This window comes from Larus michahellis, chromosome 1, assembly GCF_964199755.1.
Source record: "Larus michahellis chromosome 1, bLarMic1.1, whole genome shotgun sequence".
In the NCBI taxonomy this organism is placed as follows: domain Eukaryota; kingdom Metazoa; phylum Chordata; class Aves; order Charadriiformes; family Laridae; genus Larus; species Larus michahellis.
The window spans coordinates 94,263,714-94,287,018 of NC_133896.1; the positions used below are offsets into that span (position 1 = coordinate 94,263,714).

At 42.1% G+C, this 23,305-nt stretch overlaps 1 protein-coding gene and 1 long non-coding RNA gene across 11 annotated transcripts in view; one reads left to right on the forward strand and one right to left on the reverse strand.

The window, feature by feature from the left end:
* CFAP91 (cilia and flagella associated protein 91) overlaps nucleotides 1-11,416 on the reverse strand; it is a 34,632-nt gene extending 23,216 nt beyond the window's left edge. For 2 of the 6 annotated variants that reach the window (XR_012588204.1, XM_074593786.1), the window contains exons 1-10: nucleotides 11,287-11,413; nucleotides 10,415-10,491; nucleotides 8,110-8,267; nucleotides 5,276-5,359; nucleotides 3,918-3,974; nucleotides 2,816-2,997; nucleotides 1,946-2,123; nucleotides 1,449-1,606; nucleotides 1,007-1,189; nucleotides 752-894 (exon numbers count right to left, since the gene is read on the reverse strand). Coding sequence is in view for 4 of the 6 variants with exons in the window: in XM_074593786.1 (XP_074449887.1) it covers nucleotides 752-894; nucleotides 1,007-1,189; nucleotides 1,449-1,606; nucleotides 1,946-2,123; nucleotides 2,816-2,997; nucleotides 3,918-3,974; nucleotides 5,276-5,359; nucleotides 8,110-8,267; nucleotides 10,415-10,491; nucleotides 11,287-11,383 (1,317 nt within the window). In the remaining 2 variants the exon portion in view is untranslated. Of the gene's footprint in view, nucleotides 1-751; nucleotides 895-1,006; nucleotides 1,190-1,448; nucleotides 1,607-1,945; nucleotides 2,124-2,815; nucleotides 2,998-3,917; nucleotides 3,975-5,275; nucleotides 5,360-8,109; nucleotides 8,268-10,414; nucleotides 10,492-11,286 lie in introns of all 6 variants that reach the window. The other 4 variants (XR_012588209.1, XM_074593796.1, XM_074593810.1 and 1 more) reach the window with 4 other exon arrangements.
* Nucleotides 11,417-11,529: 113 nt separating this feature from the next.
* LOC141746081 (uncharacterized) lies at nucleotides 11,530-21,283 on the forward strand. 5 transcript variants are annotated; one of them, XR_012588213.1, is made up of 7 exons: nucleotides 11,530-13,641; nucleotides 13,730-13,905; nucleotides 14,293-14,733; nucleotides 16,144-16,320; nucleotides 17,030-17,260; nucleotides 18,911-19,085; nucleotides 19,973-21,283. It is a non-coding gene; the product is annotated as an uncharacterized LOC141746081 (long non-coding RNA). The 5 variants fall into 5 exon arrangements; XR_012588211.1 differs by having other exon boundaries at nucleotides 18,911-21,283; XR_012588212.1 differs by lacking the exon at nucleotides 18,911-19,085.
* Nucleotides 21,284-23,305: the final 2,022 nt, after the last annotated feature.

Consider the following 23,305-nt stretch of genomic DNA (forward strand, 5'->3'; position numbering starts at 1 on the left):
CACAAGAAGCGTACCTAAAAGTACATGCAATTTACAAATATTGTGATTGTAGATGTAAATGAGGCACTTCTTTCCTCAGTGGTTAATTGCATATATGGACACCTCATCTGCATGAACAGTTGTGATAAATTAAGATATGCAAAACACTATTAGCATGTTTGCAAATCAGATTCTGTTGTTAGGGAACAACAGTGATGTGCATCCACCGTTCTGATCCAATTTTATGAGTGGGGTCATTTTAATAATGCTTTGCTGCAGGTGTTTTTACAATATGTACTTAAAATGTACATTTTTTAAAATGCACAGAATTTTTAGAATATGAATTCAGATTTGATTTATTTATTAGTTTGACAGTGTAACCAGTAGGCTTGCCACTTGTGCATTATAAAAGCAAGGGAGAAATGAGAATGAATAAGTGGCGGGAGAGAATTTCTAACTGACGTAATACGTTCTGATCCAAATACCTGATCTGTAGGAAGACAGAAGTATCTATGCTTCTTTTTTATAGGGTTGAATCAGAAGCATGGGTATTAGGGTGAGAGAGTACTGACAGGCTGGGTTCCAGAGCAGTACTGGTCATGACTACAACAGGCTGAATGTTTGATTCATTCTGTCCTTGAAGATGTCTTTCAGAAAATATGAATTTAGCACAGGAAATTAGGAGAAAGCTTACACACGTGTCTTCACAATCGCATTTCTGAGCAGTTCAAATCTAAGAGGAACTGACAGGCTGCTGGATGCAGCTCCATACCTGGTGAACTTGTGCCAGCTCCACCTCTAGCCTTGCTGATCTTTTAATAAATCCAGTCTTAGCGGTAGTATACTTTGGTTTTGGAGCTTTAATCTCGACCTGGGTGACAGAATCTGGGAGAGATGCTTCTAGTTCACACAGTCCTAAGAAACACAAACAGTGACTAAGTGATGAAGTAGTGGGGAGAGAAATTTGAGTTTTGTTAATATTTTAAGTAAATATCTCATGCAAACTAAGTCTTCCAAAATGCCTTACCTGCAAAGGTGTTAAGATAGAAGTTTTTTACCACATAGCGTTCAGAATGGTTGTCTGGGAAATAACCAATTCTAGACAAAGGAGCGTATGTTTGTGATGCAAAGTCAGTATACTCTTTGATGATATCTCGTCTCTCCAGCTTACCCATCACATTCTTCCTCTTAGCTATCAGTTTCCTGAGCACTGAAAAGGAAATACAACTGTGAGAAGGTTCTTCACACAAATAGTTCTAAAAAAGCCATATCTTTGGAAATTCAACAAGGACTTTTGCTAGTTAATATAAAACCATTACTTTTTGACCAGAACAAATGCTGGCCATGCATATCTATATTGTGGATGCAACCCGTTTCATCTTGAATAAAGACTGCAGCCTTCTGAAAATAGAAACGGCTTGTCTGAAAACTAAGTCTCATACTGCTCTCTCCCTGTCTTTCAAACTTACTCAGTGCACAGTCATGCTGAATCTTTTTTATTTTCTCTTCTTTAGCCTTCTGATGATTTTGCCAGTGATCATCCAAGTGCTTGGCATCCAGCTCATTCTGATTCTCCTCTCGCCTCCGCAGCAGCTTCTTTAAGACTTCCAGTCGAACCTCCTGCAACCTGCAAGGAAAGGAAAGGGCAGGTGTGACCTACTGTACTCTGCAGTGTTCTGTGCGATACTATGATCATCAAATCCTACATACCAACTGATTACTTTACACATAGTTCATATTGCATATCTCTTATTTAATCTTTCATTTTAAAAAGTGAGTTTAGCACTGGTGAAAAGTATCATGGTAGCAGTCTCATATTAAATTTAACAAAAATACCCCTTCCCAAAATCAGGGGATTTTCACAGAAATAAAAGGCTTTTACCCTTCAGCCAATCCCCTAAACCCTCTTGTTCATTCTGTATCCAGACAATAATTAAAAAAAAAAAAAGCATAATTGGACTCATACTTTTCTATTTCCTGTTCTCTAAAGGCCCACTCCTTCCTCTCCATATCTTCCATCATTTTCCTCCTCTCCGCGATGTGTGAGGCATTGTCCATGGCTGGAAGAGTTGCTTCCCATGCACGTTTTTCCCGGGCACGTTCAATCATCTCCACCTCAACTAGTCCTGCTGGTAGCCCCCGACCTTACAGGGACAAGAAGCAGTAGCTCTTTAGGAGAATGGTGAAGCCAGCAAATAACCACCACCAAAAAGTACTAGAGGGCTGGATGTGCACAACCCCATACATTAAACACAAGCAGGACTGTTAATAGCCAGAAGTAAATACTTCCAAGGCCAGTAAAATTTTACAGTACAAGGAATAGTAGCACCTTCAGTTGCTATAGCTTAGTTGATATCAACACTAGCATTTCATTCCTCTACTGCAGGCTTTTCCAAGATGACACTTTGTTAGAATGAGCACTTTCTTTGGCATGGACAGTGTCCACCATTATTGCAGGTGGGACATTGGGAGATAAGGATCACAGGTATACTCCAGGGCAGCAGCATTTGTACTCATTTTTTACTTATGTCTAACTCAGAACAGCTGAAGAACAGTAGGTAAATGGAAAAACTGCTTCTAGTTTGTATCTGTAAAACATATGACCTTTTCATATTGAATGATCTCAAAACTCTTTATGAAACGCCCCAGAACAGCTCTATTAAGTAGGAAAATATCATATCTATTTTAGAAACAGATAAAATAACGTGCCTCTAAGGAAGACAACAAAGGGCTGCCAAAGCTGGCAATAAACTTGAGACCTGACACTGAAAAAAACAGAACCTCCTGTTAAAGAGGCGACATGATTATCATCATTTATCTTGATTTCACAACTCACCCCAAGTGAGTGTAGCAAGTGTCAGAAGTTCAGGGACTGAGCCACTGGGAACTACATATTCAGGGGAATAGGGATCCGTCTGGGCTTCACCATCCCTGTAATCTGTCTGTGTGCCCAAAGTTTGTAACTTGGGACCGAAGACCTTGCTGTCTTTTCTAGCTGAATGGACACAGGGCTCTGTCCTAAAAAGAGATGCAAGATGGAAGAACATTTGTCGCATTCATTAAAAAAAAACAACGAACCAACAAACCAGAAACGCAACACTAAGTCAAAGGTAGGATATCCAAGTGTGTCTTGTTTTATCCTAACATTCCTCCCACTGATGTTAACTCCATTATCTTTAGTAAAAGCAGACTGAGGGCTACCCAGCTACCCTAAGTCCTCTGAAGCCTCCCTCCTTAGGTAAATGATCCAGAAATCTCATTTCAGTTCTCAGAAGTTATTACATACAAATCTTCCCTATGTATCCATTCTAAGGCATTGCTTTTCATGGGCACAAAAAGTAATGGTTGAGTGTAAAATGAAGTAGGACTGCTTCAATTGAGCTTACATGTTTGTCCTTCCAACAATTCCAAAACAAAAATTCAATTCTGATGTAAGCACGTGCAACTTCCATTGACTCTACTAGGAACTGAATATTCTTATGTCCCCTCAAAATTTGATCTCCACTGAAAACCACGTTAGACTACTTCATGGATGCTCTACACCACTGAACAGTATTGCAACTATCACAGACATTGTAATAAAATATCAGAAGATTTTCCAACAATATTGCTGAATTGGAGAATCTTTTTTGCATTGGTATCTCTTCAAGGATTCAGAGGCACTTGGCTTTCTGTTTCAAGCCTCATAATCATAACACACTTGAGGCACATGTCCTTTACCCACAAAGCACTACTTTTATACTGCAAGCAAATTCTGAAACAGTGAGTCACCTGCTTCCTCAAGAATTCTCAATGGTGAATAAACTCTTACCTCTTAACATGCTTTTTCCCATTGGTTTGTTATGAAAAATATTGGTCACCAGGTAAATAGTTTCCCAATCTTTTTCTGGTGAGATGTGACCCATTACAACAGTAATGTTCCAGAACTCACTACTTACTTTGCCATTGCGTAAACAACATTTAGTGGAAGCAGCTTATTATAAGGGATGAGAGGTCTGAAAGGAGAGAATGCAAATGTAAGACAACAACCATAAGTGTAAAAGATCATTACGGTTTAGAAAAACTGCAGTCCACTAATTTCAGTGCAGTTACACTGATTTTCCACAACTCAGGTTCTGTAGTTGCATGTTTAAGAATTGTGGCCTGAACATTAAATAATTCTTTCATAGCTAAGGAGTAACAGAGAAAGTTTCACCAGTAGGAGTGAGTGTTATTCTTCTGTCAAAGTGGAAAGTGGAATTGCAAAACAAGACAATAATTAAAAGAAGTTAGTTTTAAGTGTGCTCACAACACTTTGTGTATTTTTCACTAATTAGTTTACTCTTTTCACTTTAAGCTTTTGAGAGAGATTTTATTTTTTTTAATAACTTCTTGAAATCCTGAAATGAATTCCTACAATCAGCTGGTAAGGTAAGCTGTTTTGGACTTACTAATTCGATTGTTTCCTTCTTTTGCAGTATTTTATGAAGTATCTTGAAAGTGACATGGGCTCAACAACATATTAATAATTCCTTCTTAGGCATTCTTATAGTTTGCATATCGCAGTTCACTATCAATTTCCCTTAGCCTTTGAGAGACTTTAAAGCTTAATTTCAAATTACAAAATATAACATCACCTTTGCCCTTTTTTTTGTCGTTATTAAAGGAGCCGTAAGGAACTTCAATTTATTAAACCTGGCATTATTTTTTTTTATATTTAAAGTGGACATATTGACCAATAGCTGCTGACTAAAATAGTGAATGTAATTCAAAGTATATGTGAATGTGACTAAATGGAGAATCTTTGTACACTAGCTGTTGGTTCAGATCTTGAGTCCATTGCTGCGGTGTCATTCTGGAAGGAGCAGAGCAGTCCTGCAGTAGGCCACATTGATGAAAAGTTAATCAAGGATTCCTTTTGCTCCCTTTCTGCTCCTGGCAGAAAACGGGAGTTAAAAGGTTCCTTCTTAAGAAGGCACCTATCTGGGAGTCTGAAGAACCACAATGGCTTTCTGAGATTTTCTTCTTCCTTTGTGTAGGAGGATCTACAGATCAAAGTTTTCTACAAATAGTTATAGTTATTAAGTACAGAATGCCTGGTACATTTGCTTATTTGGTAACTCATTACCTAAAAATTCTGGCATAAAGTGAATTTAAAAAGACCTTATGATTTAAGACTTGGTTACTATTTAGGTTTTCTATAGCAGTGATCAAAAAAACTGACAGAGAAAATAAGGCTCTGGCATTTATTTAGGTGCTCTTTAAACCACACAAAAGCAAGCTTCTGACCTCTGTTTCAAATCAGTTCATTCCTTACCGTGCAAAATATTTGTAGCGATTCCGTCCACTAACTTCAGGATCTTCATACACAATTTGAGGTACCTGAAGAGAAGATTGAGCTCTGAAAGCCAAAATACAGCATATCATTTAAGAAGTACATTCAGAGCAATTCTGATCTTTTTTTCTTATGCTCTTTTTCTTTTTTTTAATCTCTCTCTCTACTTCTCTGGTTGCACAATCAAACATGCACACCACAAATTCCACAAAATCCCCATACTTATAAAAGCAATTTTATTTTGCTTTTTTCATACTTACATCTATAGCAAAACAGTCTGACACTTTATGTTTATTTCCCACTATGTGTGGGCAACAAATGGTCATTTGCTATCTTTAATAAAACTTTCTTATGTGCTTGTCATGAAAACGATGGGCCACTTGTAAATGCTTGACCTTGTAAAGTAACCTACTTTTACTGGGAATGGGGGGAGCAAGCTCATTTCTTTAAGAATGAAAAACTTTCTGTAACAGAAAACATGTGTAAAGGAGAAGAATGAACAAAGGGTAAGACAACCACTTTCTGCTGTTCAAAAGTAGCTAAAGAGATTTTTGAGCAAATGTGGAAAATTTTAGAATCAACAATTTTAATTTGAATTCTCCAATAAAGGAGAAAAATTAGGATGACCATGTGAATGTTTCAAAACCCTTGCTGGAACAAGCGTAGGTTTTGGCATATCTTTTGCAAGAACAGCCTTTCTTCATTTTTTCTCCCCATTTTGAAGTTAAAGTAGGCAGACTGCTTAAATTTTTCTCCATAATATCTTGGAGGGTTTTCTTTATTTTAAAGCTTTGGAAGACCACGAGGTAGACCTCATTAAGACAGTCAGTGAGAGAATGGGTAGAACTGAGTCCTTTGAAAGCTATGCATCAGGATTGCTATTTGATTTCACAACTACTTTATATTCCAGTCTTACTCTTCTCAACAAAAAAAAAAGCTCGTATCATGCCATTAAGGTAAGTCATTTCCTTAAACTAGATATACAGCAAGTCCTGAAGGTCATGTTTTTTGTATGACCGTTTTTGGCAACTTGTAAGAATCCTGACCTCAGATGTATGGGATTGTGGGTACTGGAGTTGGTTGCTGCTACCTAGTTTTAAATACAGAGGTATATTTACAGAGATACAAGTAACAATACATAACATTGCTCGACAGCTGGGATCAAAACAGAGGACTGTATGCTGAGATCAGTTGTCTTCAAAGACCTCATCTAAGCCCTGCGAGCTGTGCTGTGGAACTCGGGGAGCCACAGTATGGCTACCCACTACAGCAAAGCCTATAGAGAGATGCTTCATTAACCTCCCGTGACATACAATTTACTGCCAAGGTAAGTTTAAAGTCATCTCTTCCCAGTGCTTTCAGTCATATCACATAACAAAAAAGAATGGAATGTTTTGGATGCAGTGCAGTAACCTGAGATACTTGCTCAGCACTAATCAACCTATTATTGTGAAGTTGTGTTTGTAATTCAAATGAGTTAATTGAGCTGATGGCTAGTTCCACTAGCTGACTCTTTACATATCAGACTGTTGCTCCATCCAGATGGATGTGTGTTTCATTCAGCACAGGTGGGCAATTATTCTTATGATCTAACTTTATTAGCATAAGCTGTTCATCCTATTATGGTATAGTTATAGGCACAATGGGAACCCAGTGAAACAGCCCCTTTTATTCCACAGATCCTGCCTCTTGCATGTCCTTGACTTATATTTGCTGACTTTGCTGAAATAAATGAGCATTTATTCCTGGTAACCTTGCAGAGGCAATGCAACTACAGAAGACAGCTGGGAAATATTCTATCTTCAGTATCAGCAACACTGTCAATCAGTGCAGGTTGAAACAGAGGGGATGTATTTCTCATTTTTTGTTAATTGCAAGACATTTTTCAAATGCATGTTGTTGAAATATAAATCAATTTTAAAGCGGCACAGGTGTCAAATAAGTTCTTGTTACAGAATAACAGGCACAATATAAGAAAACACTGAGGTTTTTATGTCCTGGGGACAGTTTGAAATGCTGAAAATAATAATAAAAAAGGCTCCAAAATTCTTATTTTACTATGGAAATGAGAAGAGTATGCTTTCAAATCTGAACATAACCAGGTGTGAAATCTGCTGTATCACTCTTAAACGTCTTTGATTACTGTCTGGCATGTGGTAGAACTTAGTTACCAGCAACCTCAGAGCACACATCATCTGAAAAGCCCATGGTCTAAAGTTAGCTTGTTAATGCAGCAAAAACCTCTGACAACGACTACCTAGGCTGATGCCTGCAGTCTTGAATACAGCTACAAGAGAACTCAAAAAAACGCATGGTGTGGCAAAATACATAAATGTTTCTTTAAATACTTGCTGAATCAGAAGCCCAAATTGTGATGCCAGGAGGAAGTTCAACTAAGAAACCCCTACACTAAATATGTGGTGCCCTGGTTCAGGCCCCATACACCCTTGAATGAGCAGCAAAAGCAATCTAACCAGCTGCAACTGCATGGGACTAAAAGGAAACAGCTCCCGCTGAAGTACCACACATGAGTCACTGAAGTCTTCATAACTTATCTGATCTATAAGAGACTGAAATAACTCTCTTCTTCTTCCCGGCAACCGCTGCAAAGCAGATATCACAGGGATGAAGGAATGTGCAACATCCACCCTGTAAGAAACAGATGGGCAACCATACTCCACAACAGCTGCAATCTCTTAATTTCAAACGAAATATAAGTAGGAGCAAATTGCAGTCATCTCCACTTCAGTGTGCATGGCTTTTTGTTGGTTTTGTTTGTATGTTTGTTTTAAATTATCCAACCGTAGAACACTTACACAGCAAGCTGCTGAAGAGCCTCCAGGCACTGATGAGCCCTCCCTCTCCATCTTCGGTTGATAAATGGAGGCATTGGATCTTTGCCCTCCAAGTGCAGACTGTAGCCCGGGAAATGGATCAAGCTACTAAACATACTTCTTAACATTGGTGCCTTTACCTAATGTTTGTGTAGACACAAAGGAAAGAGGCAGTGATTTAGCGATTTCAAACAGCATTAAAGAGATGGGAATTTCAGCTTGCTGTGATTTACAGGACTGCACATTTGGGATGGGGAAAGAAGGCATACGCATGCTAATGATGTCAGCTGGTTAGGTGGTACTTCTCAAGATGTGGAGCATACCAGACTAGCAGCAGATGCACAGATACGTCTTCTGGCTGTTTTCCAGTGTCTAAACTTATACTTAAAATCAAAGGGTCTAATGGTTCGTTACATAAAGAAGTTAGTGTGCAGTAACTGTGAATGTGCAGTAATGTGAGCTCCTAGCACATTACCCCATGTAACTCCCTCCTATTTTGTGTGCTCTAGAAATGAAGTAACATATTCCACTTGCAGAGTAAAGTTACACTATTTTATACTGTAACAATTTTAGCACGTGTTAAAAATATCTCTATGGGAGTTAGCACACAAAACCGATCATATTAAAAATCCACACCCTTCCTTCTAAGCACTAATTCCTCTGGGTAGATGTGCCTTAAATCTCAAAATTTATGGTTGCCAATAAATCTTTGCAATCGTGACTCAAGTATAAGTGATGTAGCTATATTGGCTTGAGCTTCTGTAAAGCCTGAAATCAGATTTGAATTGTGAATCGCCCCTTTCATTTCAGCAGGTGCTAACTCAGATGCATATAGGGCAGTTGTGACATTTCAAGTACACTAACTCACAAGAGAGTGTCACATGATGAAGGTCTAGGCTCCCTACTGTGAGTAGCTGCTTGCTGTGCATGGGACTGCATTTTTGTTTCATTTCTCTTCAAAGGGAATTCAACTTTCAGGAGTTTGGAAAACCCTATAAACTAATATTATCACAACTGCTGTCCGCCCCATTTTGTGATGCTATAGGCTAAGAATTCAAAGTCTTATTGTTTTGTATCGCACTGTATGCATTTGCTGATTCATGTGCTTAAAACAAGTTTTATGCAAGTCAGAGTCTGTCACCATACCCATCCACAACATTACACCTATGACATAACATTAGAATTAGTGACAGTATGCCTGCTTACTTTGTCTGGCCTGAACTGTTAACACAGCCATGTTGTTGCGAGGATCTCTATGATGACAAGCAATGTTTTCAGCTCCATGTGTATGTCTCTCTACAGAGAGACAGGCAAACACACAGTTTTTTCATGTAGCTATAAGAAAGATTCTGAGATAATGAGGTAAGAGACATCCAGAAACATTCTTCAAAAAAAATGTTTTTTGATTCCATTGTTGGAAAGGTGCCCAGGGATTTTCTCCTTGCTGTACAGCAATGGAGTTTCAGAGTTCAGAATCTCTTGCCTTGCAGGCTCACTCAAGTGCATAGCTTCAGGAGCATAGCTTTGTTTTAAATCCAATTTATTGTGCAGTTGTACCAAGTCTGTTTTCCTTTGCCATTCTACCTATAAGCAGCCTGCCCAGCCATCAATCACTGCTGTCTAAAGGTGTGACTGCAACTCCCACAAACATGCCCTAGCTGGTTTTAAACTAGCCAGGGTGAATACTGATAGCAGGGGAGAAATGAAGTAGGGAGCTAAGCATGGGCTAACTACCTAAGGACTTAGCTAGGAAGTTAAATTGCCCTAACCTAGTATGACGAATCAGGATGGGTTTGCAGTCTTTACAGGCTGCTTAGCTGTTGCTACATAGTTAATTTTAAACTGTCTAAGTATGCTACCTTGAGCGGCAGTGTAAGTATATCCCCAGGCAAGTGAGGAGGCACCATGTGAAATAACATGTTTTAACAGCTCTGCTTGAATAGCAACCCAACAACTGTCCAGTTCTTTTATTAGATCATAATAACATATACAAGCTATTGTTAACAGCATTTGGAGGCATTCTATTAAAAATACTGACACACAATTTAGTAAATTACTCAGGACATGAAACTGAGCGTTTATAGGCTGCTGCTACAGAGTCACCCTAGGCCAGCAGTCATGCTTACTCTCTGTGTTAAGCCTTGTTTTAGATAAAACTGCTTCCTTTGCTTTGTATTTTGCTGTTTTAAGAGGGCAGCTTAGAACTGCAACAGAGTTTCTACCCATATGTACGCATACACACAGAAATATGAGGTGCACATGTGAGCCATCTTTGGCCAACACCTACCACTTTATCACCGACAAGTTCAGCACTGGCATTTGACTTTGAATGGTCCTTCTCACTTGATAGTGTGTACAGAGGATCTGAAAGATAAATGAACAAATGGAACTAGTTACATAGTTGAGGAATCAGCATGAATTGCCAGGCTCCACTTCCCGCTTTAAAAGTCTGTCCATAAGTGAGCATAAAAGAAACTAGGAAAGAAAAAAAACCTGAAATACACGTCTCCATATTAAAGAAACTCCACCATCACATAAATGAGCCTCAGAGCTAGAATACAACTGTTCCGTGGAAGATGCACATGACTGAAGAAAAATCTACTTTCCTTGGAAGCACTGCCAATGTATATAGAAAATGAAGATATGCAATGGAAAAAAGAAAGCACAGTGGAAATATCATAGTGTACACGGTGCTTCCCTCTGGGATATAGAGCTAGTGCTGACTTTCCCTCAGCTCACAGATGTTTCGTAGTCCCAAACCTCTCCTCGCTCCTGATCACTCCGTTACTCCTGCCAATCCTAAGGCTTTACCGCTACGTGGTTCTGCCCTGCTCCTGGGGCGGCACCCGTCTTCCCAGCTCCAAACCTGCCTCCCCTGCCAAGCCACTTGCCGGTTGCTCAGTGACAGCCCCTCGGCCAACTCCGGCCGTGCACCTCCTCTTACACGCCAGCCGGCCGGCAGGGGAGGCCCGGGGACCGCCGGTAGGGAGGCCTGCTCGGCCTGCCCAACCGCTTCACCACCTGCACGCCCAGGCCCCAGCACCCCGCCCCGGGCCCGGCCTCCCTCCCGCGGACGGCTGTCAGGCCTGGCCGCACCGGTCCCCCATCCCCGGGGGCTGCAGGGGGCAGGATGCTGCCCCTCCCGGCCAGGGCCGGTACCGTAGAGGCAGTCGAAGGTCCGGCCGGGAGCGATTTGGCCGCGGCGGCAGTCCCCGAGGAGCGGGGCCCGCACCGCTCCGCTCACTGTGCGGTTCATGGCGCCGCCGCCTGTGTTCCTATGGCGACCGCCGGCGGGTGGGGCGGGGCCGGGGAAGGCCGCGCCCCCTACGGCGGGCCGTTACTGGCCGGGGGGGGCGCGGCTTGTTCGGGCCTTTCCTTGGGGATAGCACTGACCCTCGGGTTTTCCCCTGACGCTGCTTCCTGCAAATCCCCCTGGTCAGGCGTTGACTCTCCAGCTTCCCAGAGAGCCCCGGGGCCTGTGAGGCGGCGAGGACTGCCCGCCTCCATTTTGTGCCGCCTGCCCGCTGGGTAGCTGATGTGGCGGCTGGGGGGTGCGGGGGAAGGCGGCGGTGTCCTAGTGCGGCCTAAAAATGCCCCCCGCCTAAAGACGGGGATGTGCGCGGGTTCTCCATCGTTCCCCACCACCCTGGCGTCAGCTGCGCTCCGTTCCCCGCTGGTGACCGTGATCTCCCCGGTGTGGAGCCGCGGAGAGCCCCGGTTGTGGTCTGTGCAGGGGAAGGGGCGTGGGGGGCGGCTTGTCGGTGCTTTGAGGACAGGGAATGACTGACCATTCCCCGGAAGGGCCTAGGTGTTTTTGCCTTTCAACAGCTCTTGCTCAAATTGTTCTGTGTTCCCCTGGATCCTCGATTGGTACTGAAGAAAGCTGGTTTAGCAATTGCAGTTGGGGGCTGGATTCAAGCCTGGGTATTCTCACTCCTGGTTCTGCTTGTTACTGCTTGGGACTTCTGCTGCCATAAAGCGGTGGAAATAGGCTTGCTATCTGCTTCCCAGAGAGACAGCAGGTATTTTCGTGCATTTGTAGAGCATCTGGAGAGACCCACAGAAATAATTACTACACTGTCATGAGGACACATTGGTTTTTTTGCAAGGAGGAGGCCGTCATCTATAAGGAACAAAGTCTGAAGCTTCTTCGTGCTCTTAAAGGCCAATGCTTTTGTCAGCCTAAGGGGATTTGGAGGCAATGCTGCCGAGACTTTTGGCATAGGATATAAAAAGCAATGGAATTGCAAATGGGCCCTCTCCTCTGCCCATAGTCTTGAAGCAGGTCTCCCTTCTGTTAGTTATTTTGTGTATAGAACTGTGCACATCAGAGAATTCTTCACAGCTTGCCACATCTGACATAAAATTATGGCCCCTCAGTGCTTCATCACAGGAGAGCAACATTAGGACCGTGGTTCCAAATTCCTTGACTCTGCCAATTTACATGTAGATATTTAATTCAACTCTGAATGCTGATTTACTTTCTTCAAGGCCCATTGCTTGTTTGAAGCAATGTCCTGGTTTGAGTGACACAGGATGAATTTCTAATGCCTGGGAAAACTGCACTTTTAAAAGACTCTAGCATCTGAATTAGTGATATATACTTTATAGCAGCTATGGTATGCAGGTTTCAAGGTATCGGTGTTTTTGAGCTTGCCAGGTGCGGGAATGAGGAGGAGCAAGACCTGGGGACTTGACCCAAGCTGGCCAACAGGACTATTTCATACCATGAGCGATGCATTCAATATAAATTAGAAAGTTTGCTGCGAAGTTCTCTCTCTCCCTTGATGGCTGTGATCCAGAGAGCTTCTTGCCCCAGTGCCAGACTCCTGAGGCCTTCCCTTCCTCCCAAAGCCATAGCACAGTGTCCAACATTTGCTGTCTGCTGCTGGGAATGCACAGCTTCCTGCTGATAGCACTGGCTGAGTATAATCTTTGTATATTTTATATTGGTATTGGGATCAGTATTCGTTCTTTAGTATTATTGTTGTTAATTATTTAGTCTTAGTCTATTAAATCTGTTTGTATTCCATCCCTTGGGTTTCCTTGGTTTTTTTCCTGATTCCCCTTCATGGGTGGGAAGGGGTCATTGGGTGATAGAATAATTGTCTAAATGACAATAAATTGTTGTGGGTTTCTCAAACCATAACAAGCAACAACTTATTTCTTAGGGTAGTTGATCGAAATGGGTTAATTGAAGACTCAGGTGTGGGTCTGAACTAAGAAATGCTGTCACAGCTTTGTTGCTGAGTGACATCTGTAGAATGTTACTTTCCACAATGTCTTGATTATGCCCTAAAGATACCCAGCAGGCTGTAAAGGCCCTTCTTTTACTGAAGAGCTTTACAAAGTGATACCTTATTATATTATTGATGGGGGCAGCAAAGGTCACTTGTTGATAGAGTTGCCCAACACTTCTCATGATCAAGTTCAGTTTTCCTTTTTTATGTCTCATTTCATTAGAACTTTGTAATTTCCATGCTGAAGTTTTCCAGGCTGGACATCTGCCTTGAGGTAACGAAGTGTGTAAACTGTACTTTGGCCAAAAAATGATTCTTTGTTGGCTCCACACTCTCGCGTTTTTCCACTTTAACATTTTCAGAGATGACTGGATACCAGTGGCCTGGACTTCTGTTTTTCTGATGAGGAAGGGAACCAGGTGGAAACCAGGTAGAGAAGGAACAATGGAAAACTTCCATGAGTTGCTGCCAGAGTACAACAAAAGCCCAGGACATAGCCTGACAGACGAGTACTCTGGAGTTGTGGAAGATGAAAAAGGTGCAGTCCCACTATTAATTTTAACTGCATTAAATTAGTCTAAATGTAAGATGTTGCCACCTTCTTTGTTAACCATGAGCTGCCTGGCCCCTCTGCTTCTGATCTGTTGGTGTTGGCAGCTGAAAGGCTATGTGGCGAGCCTTCTCAGGAGTCTGATGTGGCTGAAAACTAGCCTGTCAGAAAATAAAAGATAAAAGTTTTCAGGTCACTGCGTAGCTGCCTGAAGACTAGCACTCGCTCACAGGAGGTGACAGGTATATGTGGCTAAGCTAAAAAGCTCAAGGTTCAGGTTCATGGAGCTTGCTTAGATTAGATTAGGGGGTGTGTGTGTGAAATACTGGCTTATTTTTAACTAAGATTTATATGAGAAATCTCTGTTAATTACAGATATGGACAGTGAACAGCCTTACAAGTGTTGAAAGATGTGTTGATTATTACTGTCCTGAATGTTTTTTGCCTGAAGTCTTTCATATTCCTGTGGACCTGCAGCTGGAGTGAAACTGGGCCAGGGCCCCTGGCACGCTGGTGTGTACTGTGGAACACACTGAAATGGCAAAGGGGTGAGGTTTGGTCCGAATTGGTCTCTCTCTTTTTTTTTTTCTTCTTTTTTTTTTTTTTAAATGCAGATCAGCCATTTCCAAAGGAAAAGATCCCAAAACATGAAAGGATCTGAGAAAATGTTTGATCCCAGGCAGTAAACTCTGTCAACCTTGTCTCTCTCACCAGCACTTTGGAAAAGGGACTCAAAGCTTATCTGCCAGGTCTCTCTGTCTGTGTCAAGGATGCATCCTGTTGCTCTGGTGAAAGTGAGCTGAAGGCAACTAAACTGTAAGCAATCAAAAAAGGTTCTTGTTTCTTAGGTATAGTTTTCAAAGAACTTGACTGATGGGCTTTCTCCTCAGAGCTGCAGGCTGTAGCATGATTTTTTTGGGTTGGTTTTGGTTTGTTTTTTTTTCCCCTGTAATAGCTTTTCCAGAACAAGACTAAGGTGGGGTGCTGTCTATCTGATGAGTTTGGGCTTTTTTTATATTCATTTGGCTCTGAGGGGACACCAGGTGCTCAGAGGTGTGAGTAAACTGTCCACACCTTTGAGTTACTGTGAAGTCACTGAGCAGACTAACTCTGCGCCAATGCTTAGTATATTGCAAAATTGTGGTAAAATGCGCTAGTTTAGCTGCCTGTGAGAGAGACTGATGGACATTTTACCTCACATTAACCTTAAGATAAGACAGTGTCATTTGCAGCAAGATGAATTACTGCCACTCCGTTGAGGGACTTGTTATGCTGTGATGACTTGCTGATGTGTTTGAACTGTAAAACCAGACAAAGAGAAGTGGAAAACTTAGTCAAGGAAGGTAGGATTAGGCATTAGTTGAGAGCAGAATAGTAGCTGGACAAAGAGAAGATGGATTGGATGTGAAAGTCTGATTTTAGTGGAGAAACTTAGCTAGCTGAGCAAAGAAAAATTAGTAGGAGAGGGTGGGGTGGTAGAGAACCAGTGTGCCAGGGGGAGGAGGGAGAGACAGAGTGAGCAGCCAGTAGAGTGGAACTGAAGTGGTCTGGACAAGAAAATGGGAGACCTAGATGAGGAGCTGAAAAAGTGGGGAAGGGTGTGGAAAAGCAGGACTTGGCGGGAAAAGGCAAAGAAGTTAAGCTAAGCAGATGATGAGTCTTTAGTCTGTTTTCCTTCTGTTCTCCAAAGCCTACGAGGGAACTGGTTTTCTTGAATGTGACTTTTCCCCTGCAATCCACGAGGATCTGCAAAACTCCTGGCAAGATGTCATCCATCTGGTGTTAAGCTTAATTATGTAGATGGTCCTCTTCTGCTCTCTGTTAGCCGTTGTCAAATGACAGCACTGTTGTGGTGCTGGGTGCATGTTATGCTGCGTGGTGGTTTTTTTTCTGGCTATTAAAAAAAAATCTAAATTACAGACAACAAAGTTATAGCATTAAAAGCATCATTGAGGCGTTGATGGCAGGAAATGACAAAGTTCAAGTCATCTCTTTAAAATTAGTGACCGTTAGAGTGCCATTTCCCATTCTTACCACAGGAGGTCACAATTTCTCCATGTATGGTCCATCACAGTCTAACCTGGGTGGTGCCAGTTCACCACTTCTGTTAAATGTGAAATGATATAAAATGAATTTGTCCCTTGGACCCATGGAAGGTAAGCCCTAATTTCTCTGTCCGATGTCCACATAGGTTACTAACTGTATATAATAAACACCTCTTTCCAGATGTGTGATTCAGAAGGAGCGGGAAAGCAGCAGCACAAGGCTGCAGTCAATGTGGTTGTCGGTTTTTAATCCAGGGGAAGGGGCCTTCTTCCCAGGCCATCAGAAGACATAGTGAAGGAGAGTGAAGAAAAGAGGAGGAGGAGGAGGATGTGATCACTATTACAGCAGGAAGCAGAGGTAAGTCTCAAAAACATGTGAGAAGACTGATGCTGTGAAATCTGATGTTTTGTGGATTGAGGCCTTGTCTCTTTGACGGCTTTTGGCTATAGTAAGGCATTATATCCACTGTGAAATACCTCACTTGTAACTTGTGATGTCTTTTGTAAAAATGGCCTTGGAGTACTGATTGTGGTAAATGGAGCTTCCCCAAGGTGAAGTCTGTGGCTTCTTTGTGCTGCTTTTACTAAGAGTTCTGCCGAGAGACGCATCTTGAGATACAACTACTGAAACAGAAAAAACAAATGGAAGTTCTGTTCTCCCTTGCTTTTCTTTTCTTAGTACAACTGTTGGCACATTTCATGTACTAAAAGCAATTTACAGATGAAGATAGTCTAAAAAGTCAAAGTTCAAAGAAAATGTAGCAGTAGTTTGTGATCACAGTTAAAGGATTCACTTCAAAGCCTGATGAAAGACTTCTGTAATGGTTCTGATTAGCACTTTAAAAAAAAAAAAGGCAGGCAGAATTAACGACATTTTCAGCCCATAGTTCAGAGAAGTCCAATTTGTGACAAAATCTCCGAGTTTACCAATACTTCAGGGATCCTCTGAAGGGCATTCATATACTTAATTTCACTTGGATGGGCTTTGGATGAGATTCTTAATGAATAGGGATTGTATTTGGATGATTTGCTGGGCTGAAGTTAAGAATGTTGTTGTCTCACCTCAGTAGGAAAAGGATCTTGGACTGACCTCCTTAGGAACTAGTGAATTTCTAGTGTTCTCACGTGTCCCGTGCAATACTCGGAGGAATAAATGACAATGCCAACATGTTAGCAAGTTCCAGTATGTTAAGACGTTTCTTCTCAAAATGACACCTTAGATTCCCTCTGTTCCTTGCTGCTCCAGTCTGTGGTTGAATCAGCAGAGGAGATGCTATATCTTAGTCAAAGTACAAAAGGTAAGAGGAACCATTTTATGGAATTTTTTTTTTTATTCTCTGGATATAATTATCCTCTGGAAATCAGAGGAACAATTTGATGGAAGGGGAATATTACATTGACTTAACAGACAGGATTTCATCCTGTATTTCTGGGTTAGAAGTTGGGCTGAGCTTGTATCTTCAAAGCAATCCAACTACTTCTTTGCTTCTGTAGACCTGGACGAGGAATGTGCTTATAACTGGGTTGTGATTGGATTCTATATCTGCTTTTCATGAGGGTTTGGCTTCAGCTTTATCATCTGTTTGCCTATTTAGAAAGTAAATAAATTAACAACTGTATTTGCTGGTAGCTGCCTGTTGAGCTGAGGGGAAGAGAGAAAACCCACTGACCAGGGAAAAATGAGCCCAAGTGGAGGGAGGGAGGGGGAAGGAAGGAAGGCAAGAAGCATCTGTAACTGGAAGGAGCTTGGGGAGGGATGGGAGATATTTCAGGGAGTGTAAGGTGTTCCAGCCACCACTGACTTCTGGTTCTGGTGGTATCCGTTTCTTTAAAAGGGCAATCCAAAAACCATGTGGAGCCTGTTAATATTTTGTATGGGATAGATTGTGAATTACCCTATTCTACTCAGCCAAGCCTGAGGAGAGGCCCTACTGAAGTACTGATCTCCCTAACACTTGATGAGCGGTGCCTGTTCAGCCTGCAGGGATACAGGGAGGGTGCCATCACCAGCAGTGACCATCCTGGCCTGGCCAATCCATCATGCTTCCCGGCTGTGCCCAGACGAGGCAGGGGGCCAGCATGACTAAGAGGGGTGGTGACTCCCTAAGAATGTCAAGGGCTGTAGAGAGAAGGTTGTCTCCTTGAGCCAAGGAGATCTCTCTAGCCAGAAGCGCAGGAGTTCAGTAGCTAGATTTTTACTGCCTGCTTGATGGATGGTTTGTACTAAAGCCCACAGTAGTGCAGGGTAGCTTAACAGCTCAGCAGACAGGGAGACATGTAGTATGTATTTATCTGACGTGTCAAAAACTATGAAGTGGAGTACCTTGCTGACCTCTGCAGCGTTTTTGCACTCCTTGCTCTTTCTCCTGTTGTTTGCCAAGGTGCCTGGTCAAGTCTGGCTTCCAACTAGGAACTGAATGTTTGTGCTTGCCTGATCTGAAGGGGGAGTAACAGAGAATCTTGATTTTCCATGACCATTTTAGCTACTCTCTTCATGGAAATGAAATAGCTGGACAGAAGTGCTATGGAGTCTCATTGCATCTTGTTATTATACTGGAGTATAACTCTTCCATACACTACACTCTTCTTTCCCCTTAAACAATTAGTGCAACATGATCTTAATTCTGTCTTTTAAACTGTTCCAAAAAATATTTACTTATCATCCTTTAATTGCAATCCACTGGATGGAGGTCAGCTGAGGGCTAGCACACATCCAAGGGCCTGGGGCAGGCCTGCTAGAAATAAAAGGGTGAGACAGCCGTGACAGGACACTCGGGCCATGGGAGGAAAAAAGCTAGAATCAGGTGGGGGCTGAACAGAGCCCTTTCAAGGATTGGTGAAGGATGTGTAAGTATCACTTCCCTCGTGTAAGAAAACAAAGCCTGTGCTCTCTCCAGTCTTGAAGGTTCCCCTGTCTTTCCTGTCTGTCTTTGCCTGCACCCACATAGCCCTTCGCACCTCACTTCCCAGTCTCAAATGGTGGAGATGGAACAGAACACAGTTACAGGATCTAGAGCACATCACAGGTGTCTTGACAGATCAACTGTGAGATCACAATGGGAAATCAGCATGGGATCTCAGCGTGTTGATCTCGAAACTCTGGAGACCCCTGTTTGATCCTGAGTAAGTCTTTGGATGGACCCCTAGGAGAATCAGAACTGTAAGAATCCATTGTGGGTTTTAAATAAGGGACTAGAGTAGTTGAAGTTAATGATGCGCCAGTCCAGACAGGATGCATTGAGTAAAATTTAGTATTTGTTACACGGAGTAAGTAGCAACCCAGGACACTCAGTACTTGGAGAAAATACTGCACAGCATAGTGTACAGCATATTGAAAACCAGGGCAAAATAGTCAGGATATGGGCTTGAGCTCAAGGTTTAGATGAAATTTTCTGCCACGTAAGTGACTTGTGTTCCCATGTCACTTTTTCAAAAATAATTTTACTCAAGCTACGTAATATATTTAGGAAGATGTCAATGTAAACAGGCTGTCTTGAGAATCCCTCCACCTGCATGTGGAGATGCCCTAATGCTTCTTAAAATCTGATTCTTAAGCACTTGATAGTCAAGTCCAATTGACTTTTGGTGGGAATAAGGATTCTAAAGATCTTTCAGAAAGTGCCAATAATGCTCCTTGGACTCAGAAATTCTTCTCCTGGATCAATGATAAGAAAAAAAGAAGAAAATAAGTGCAAGAGAACTAAATGTTGAAAGTCAAAGTTTAGCTTGACTACTGATGTAAAAGAATGGCTTGAGAGAGACTGAATTTTCTACATTATTTTGTAACTTTGCCAGTAACAGCTGTGGGGATTCTAAATGGATTCAGAAGGAAGGTAGCGTTGCAGGCTCTTTACAAGCAGCTTGCAGCACTGTACAGTGTATTTTTTGATGCAATATTTAAAAGGAGTGAGATGCTGGGATGTGAGTACATAGAATTACGCAGCTGCAGTCAGTGACATCTCAAAAATTGAATGACTTGTGTATTTGTAAATTCTAATGATTCCTTCCAGGCTTCCAGTTAGCTCCTGCAGTTTGTTGTGAATGTTAAACTATAGTGGAGCTTCACATTCAAGACAGACTTGGATAGATTCAAACAAGCCAGATTTGCTACCAACACAGACATCAAAATGGCATGCCACCAAGCAGAATAAAATTGTTAATAGCAACAGCACTTAAATGAAAAAATGGACAACTGGAACATGTGCAGTGGAAAAGAAGTGGACTTCTTTGATGGACAGCTTAACACCATTCATTGGAGTTGTTCAAGAACACCGCCTGGTTTGCAGCAGAACTGATCAAGGTTAGAAGTTTGTATTACAGAGTGTTTTATGGAACTACAGTGAGGCATTTTTCTTAAACACATAGGCAAGTGGACTTGGGTTCTGAACAAGATTTCCTGTAATGCATAAGCATAGACCTTAGGCAGCATTTGATTTTTGTGAGGTGGCTAAATGGAGGGCATCCAGGCATGCATATGGTGCTATATATTAACAGGGGCTCAGCTGTCTGATTGTTTGGAGTCACGCTCTAATCAGTTCTGACAATTCATAAAGGGTTATGCAGAAGGCTGAAAGTCTTACTCTTTCAAGTCATGAGAAGTGAGAATGGAAGAGGTTTCCTGTTTGGAAAGAAGTATATAGGCAGCTGTCTTGGTTAACTCTGCAGTGGAGGAAAAAAAATAAATCTGAGGGTAGCAAAACTTTCCCCTGGGTGACTAGTGTGTATCTTCTTCATGCATAAACACTTTTAAACCTGGGCTCTTTTTTTTTCTGATTTTTAACTGAAAACAGAGGGTCTGACTGCAGTGGAAGGACAGACCTTTGCAGATTCGTGTCTTTTAGAGGATTAGTGATGTTATTTTCCAAATACAGGCTAGGATTTTCTGGGTTACCAAGCACAAAGACTGTGAATCAACAATACACGCTTGTCATGTTCAGTTGTGCTCTTTTGTGTTGTTAGCACGTGCATCCATTTGAGTGCAAACACCTGGCCTTCCCATCCCACCAGTCTGCGCAATGGGATCTATTCCAAAATGCTTGGATTTTCATGGGTGTTCCCTCCACAAAGGGTAAGAGTCAGGCACTGAAGTAAGCCTGACTGGGCTTGAAATGCACATCCAACATCAGCTGCTCCACATCTGCAACGTGGAAAGCTGCATATGTCCAAAGGCTCAGTTGTTCTTGCCTCCAATGCATGTGGAACAGGCAGGCTACTTTGTGGCACAGTACAAGTGCCAACTTCCTTCTTTTGCCATGTTACTGAATTTGCTGCTCTGGCTTTTGCAGTGTTGCATGGCAAATTCATAATCTTTACTAATGTTTGGATATACTTTCAGCGGGCAGTGAAAAGAAGAGGCATAGCACAGAAGTGACGATAGTCATAATCTCTTAGCACAAACTGGGAGGAGATGTGCAGCAGAAAAAAAATGAGAAAGACACGAAGAACCTTTAAGCTTATACCAAAACCAAGCACTGGTATCTTTTTTTTTTTTCTTTATTTTCTGTATGAACATCCCGATTTCACTGGAGAAGTCATTACTTGCCGAAAACAGTTTCTCGCCTGTACTATAAAAACATTGGTTTCTTAGTGAAAACAAGCAGTGGTGACAATTCTTTAAATTAGTTTTGCTATGAATTTTGATTGGGGCAAGAATTTCTGCTCTGCCTGTTGTTGAAGGAGGGTCGCTACTTGGAGGGTTGGGCCACAGAGTCCTGGTCCCAGCATGAGACCCCAGAATTTCTAGGATGCTGTGGGCCAAGTCCTGCAACGTCAGAGACAGCAGTTCTGTTTCTAATGTGGAAATGGCTGCAGTGTTGCAAACTACCTTCCACCTCCAGCCTTTGATGCTCTGGAGATTTGGATGGATTTCTGGCAAGAGATGATCTGTTGCAGTACTAGCTCATAGGGCTTTCAAAGAGACAGAAATGCCTTAAAATTAATCTTGATTCTACTCATGTTTAAAGGCCTGCTTGTCAGTATGGAAGGAGACTCTCTCCATACAGCCTTCTGTGGTGGTCCCTCAGGAGGGGATGGTTCAGTCCTGTGGTACAGCATCCCTGTGTACAGAATTCATACCATGGTCCTGAAACATGGGCATTTGCCTCTTCAGCCTGGGAAGGGACTGGCGCATCACTTCTTGGGGTGATTTTATCCCAGTGAACCACTTGCCTTCACCTAATGATGGAGTTTGAAGCTTAGAGGGGATGTAGTTAATCACCTTAGAGTCTCTTCCATTGCACTAGGCCAGAGCAAAGGTCCTTCTGTCCCAGCATTCATTCTCTCTCAGGTCACGCTGCTGAGCTGATAGTATTTGGTAGTTGCTGGGCTGCAACTCTGATCAAAAAGAGAAACTCTATCCTGTACTTGGGCAATTAATATAATAGGCAACAGGGCCCTGACAAGTCATCTTGCTCAGAAGTCTGAAGTCATTTCCCTCCCTCCCCCCCCGCCCCGGTGTCTCCCCTCCAGTGTGTATCTAAGCACTGACCAGAAACACAGACAATTTCTTTGACAATCAAACACACTGTGTGGTTGACTGGACCGCTACAGCAGTGGCTGTCGCATGTTTATACTGAGTCAAAGACAAAAATATTTCTCTAGAGCAATATTAAACAGGTTTCTTTTTTCAAGACGGTAAAGGTTTAGTGGTTCCCAGAATAGGTGGTATGTGGAAAATATCAAAATATATTCAGCTCTGTTTTACCACACAGATTTTCCACAGCTAAATTTACCTTCTATCGTGTATATCAGGAGTGTGAGAGATCTGGAAAACCCCAGACTACTCCAGATTGCTACTTTCAACTGACATTGATAGGGGCTTACCCTAACTAACAGTAACAATGAATGTAAATATATTTTTGAGGTTCCTTGAAAAGTCTATTTGAATCTCTCTAACAGACAAGTACTTCCTTTTTTGGACAGCCATTTTTTTCGTTGGCTGAAACTGAAGATACAAGCAGCCAACGTTATGGACTGCAGTGCTACTGTGATGTACAAACACTGCTGTATGTTCTTTAATTCTGATAAAGGGCTGTACAGGGAACATAACTTGGAAGACCATGGCAACTGGTCAGTCTCCCCCTATTTCACCCATCGCTCCTCTAAACCCAGCGCTGTAAGCATCCAGTGCAATCTATAGTCCTTGTACTCTCACATGTGTGGCACCTGGCTGCCAAGTGACATGGTAGATTGACGGAGGGTCTTTTTTCATTATCTTTTTCAGAAGCTCTGAGACTTTCACCGAATCTCCTTTCCTGGGTACTGGATCTGGCAGTTTTCCAGCAGTCTGAGCTCAGTAGCCTGCCCTCAGCCATTCTTCTTTGACTGGTAGATGAATCTGTTCA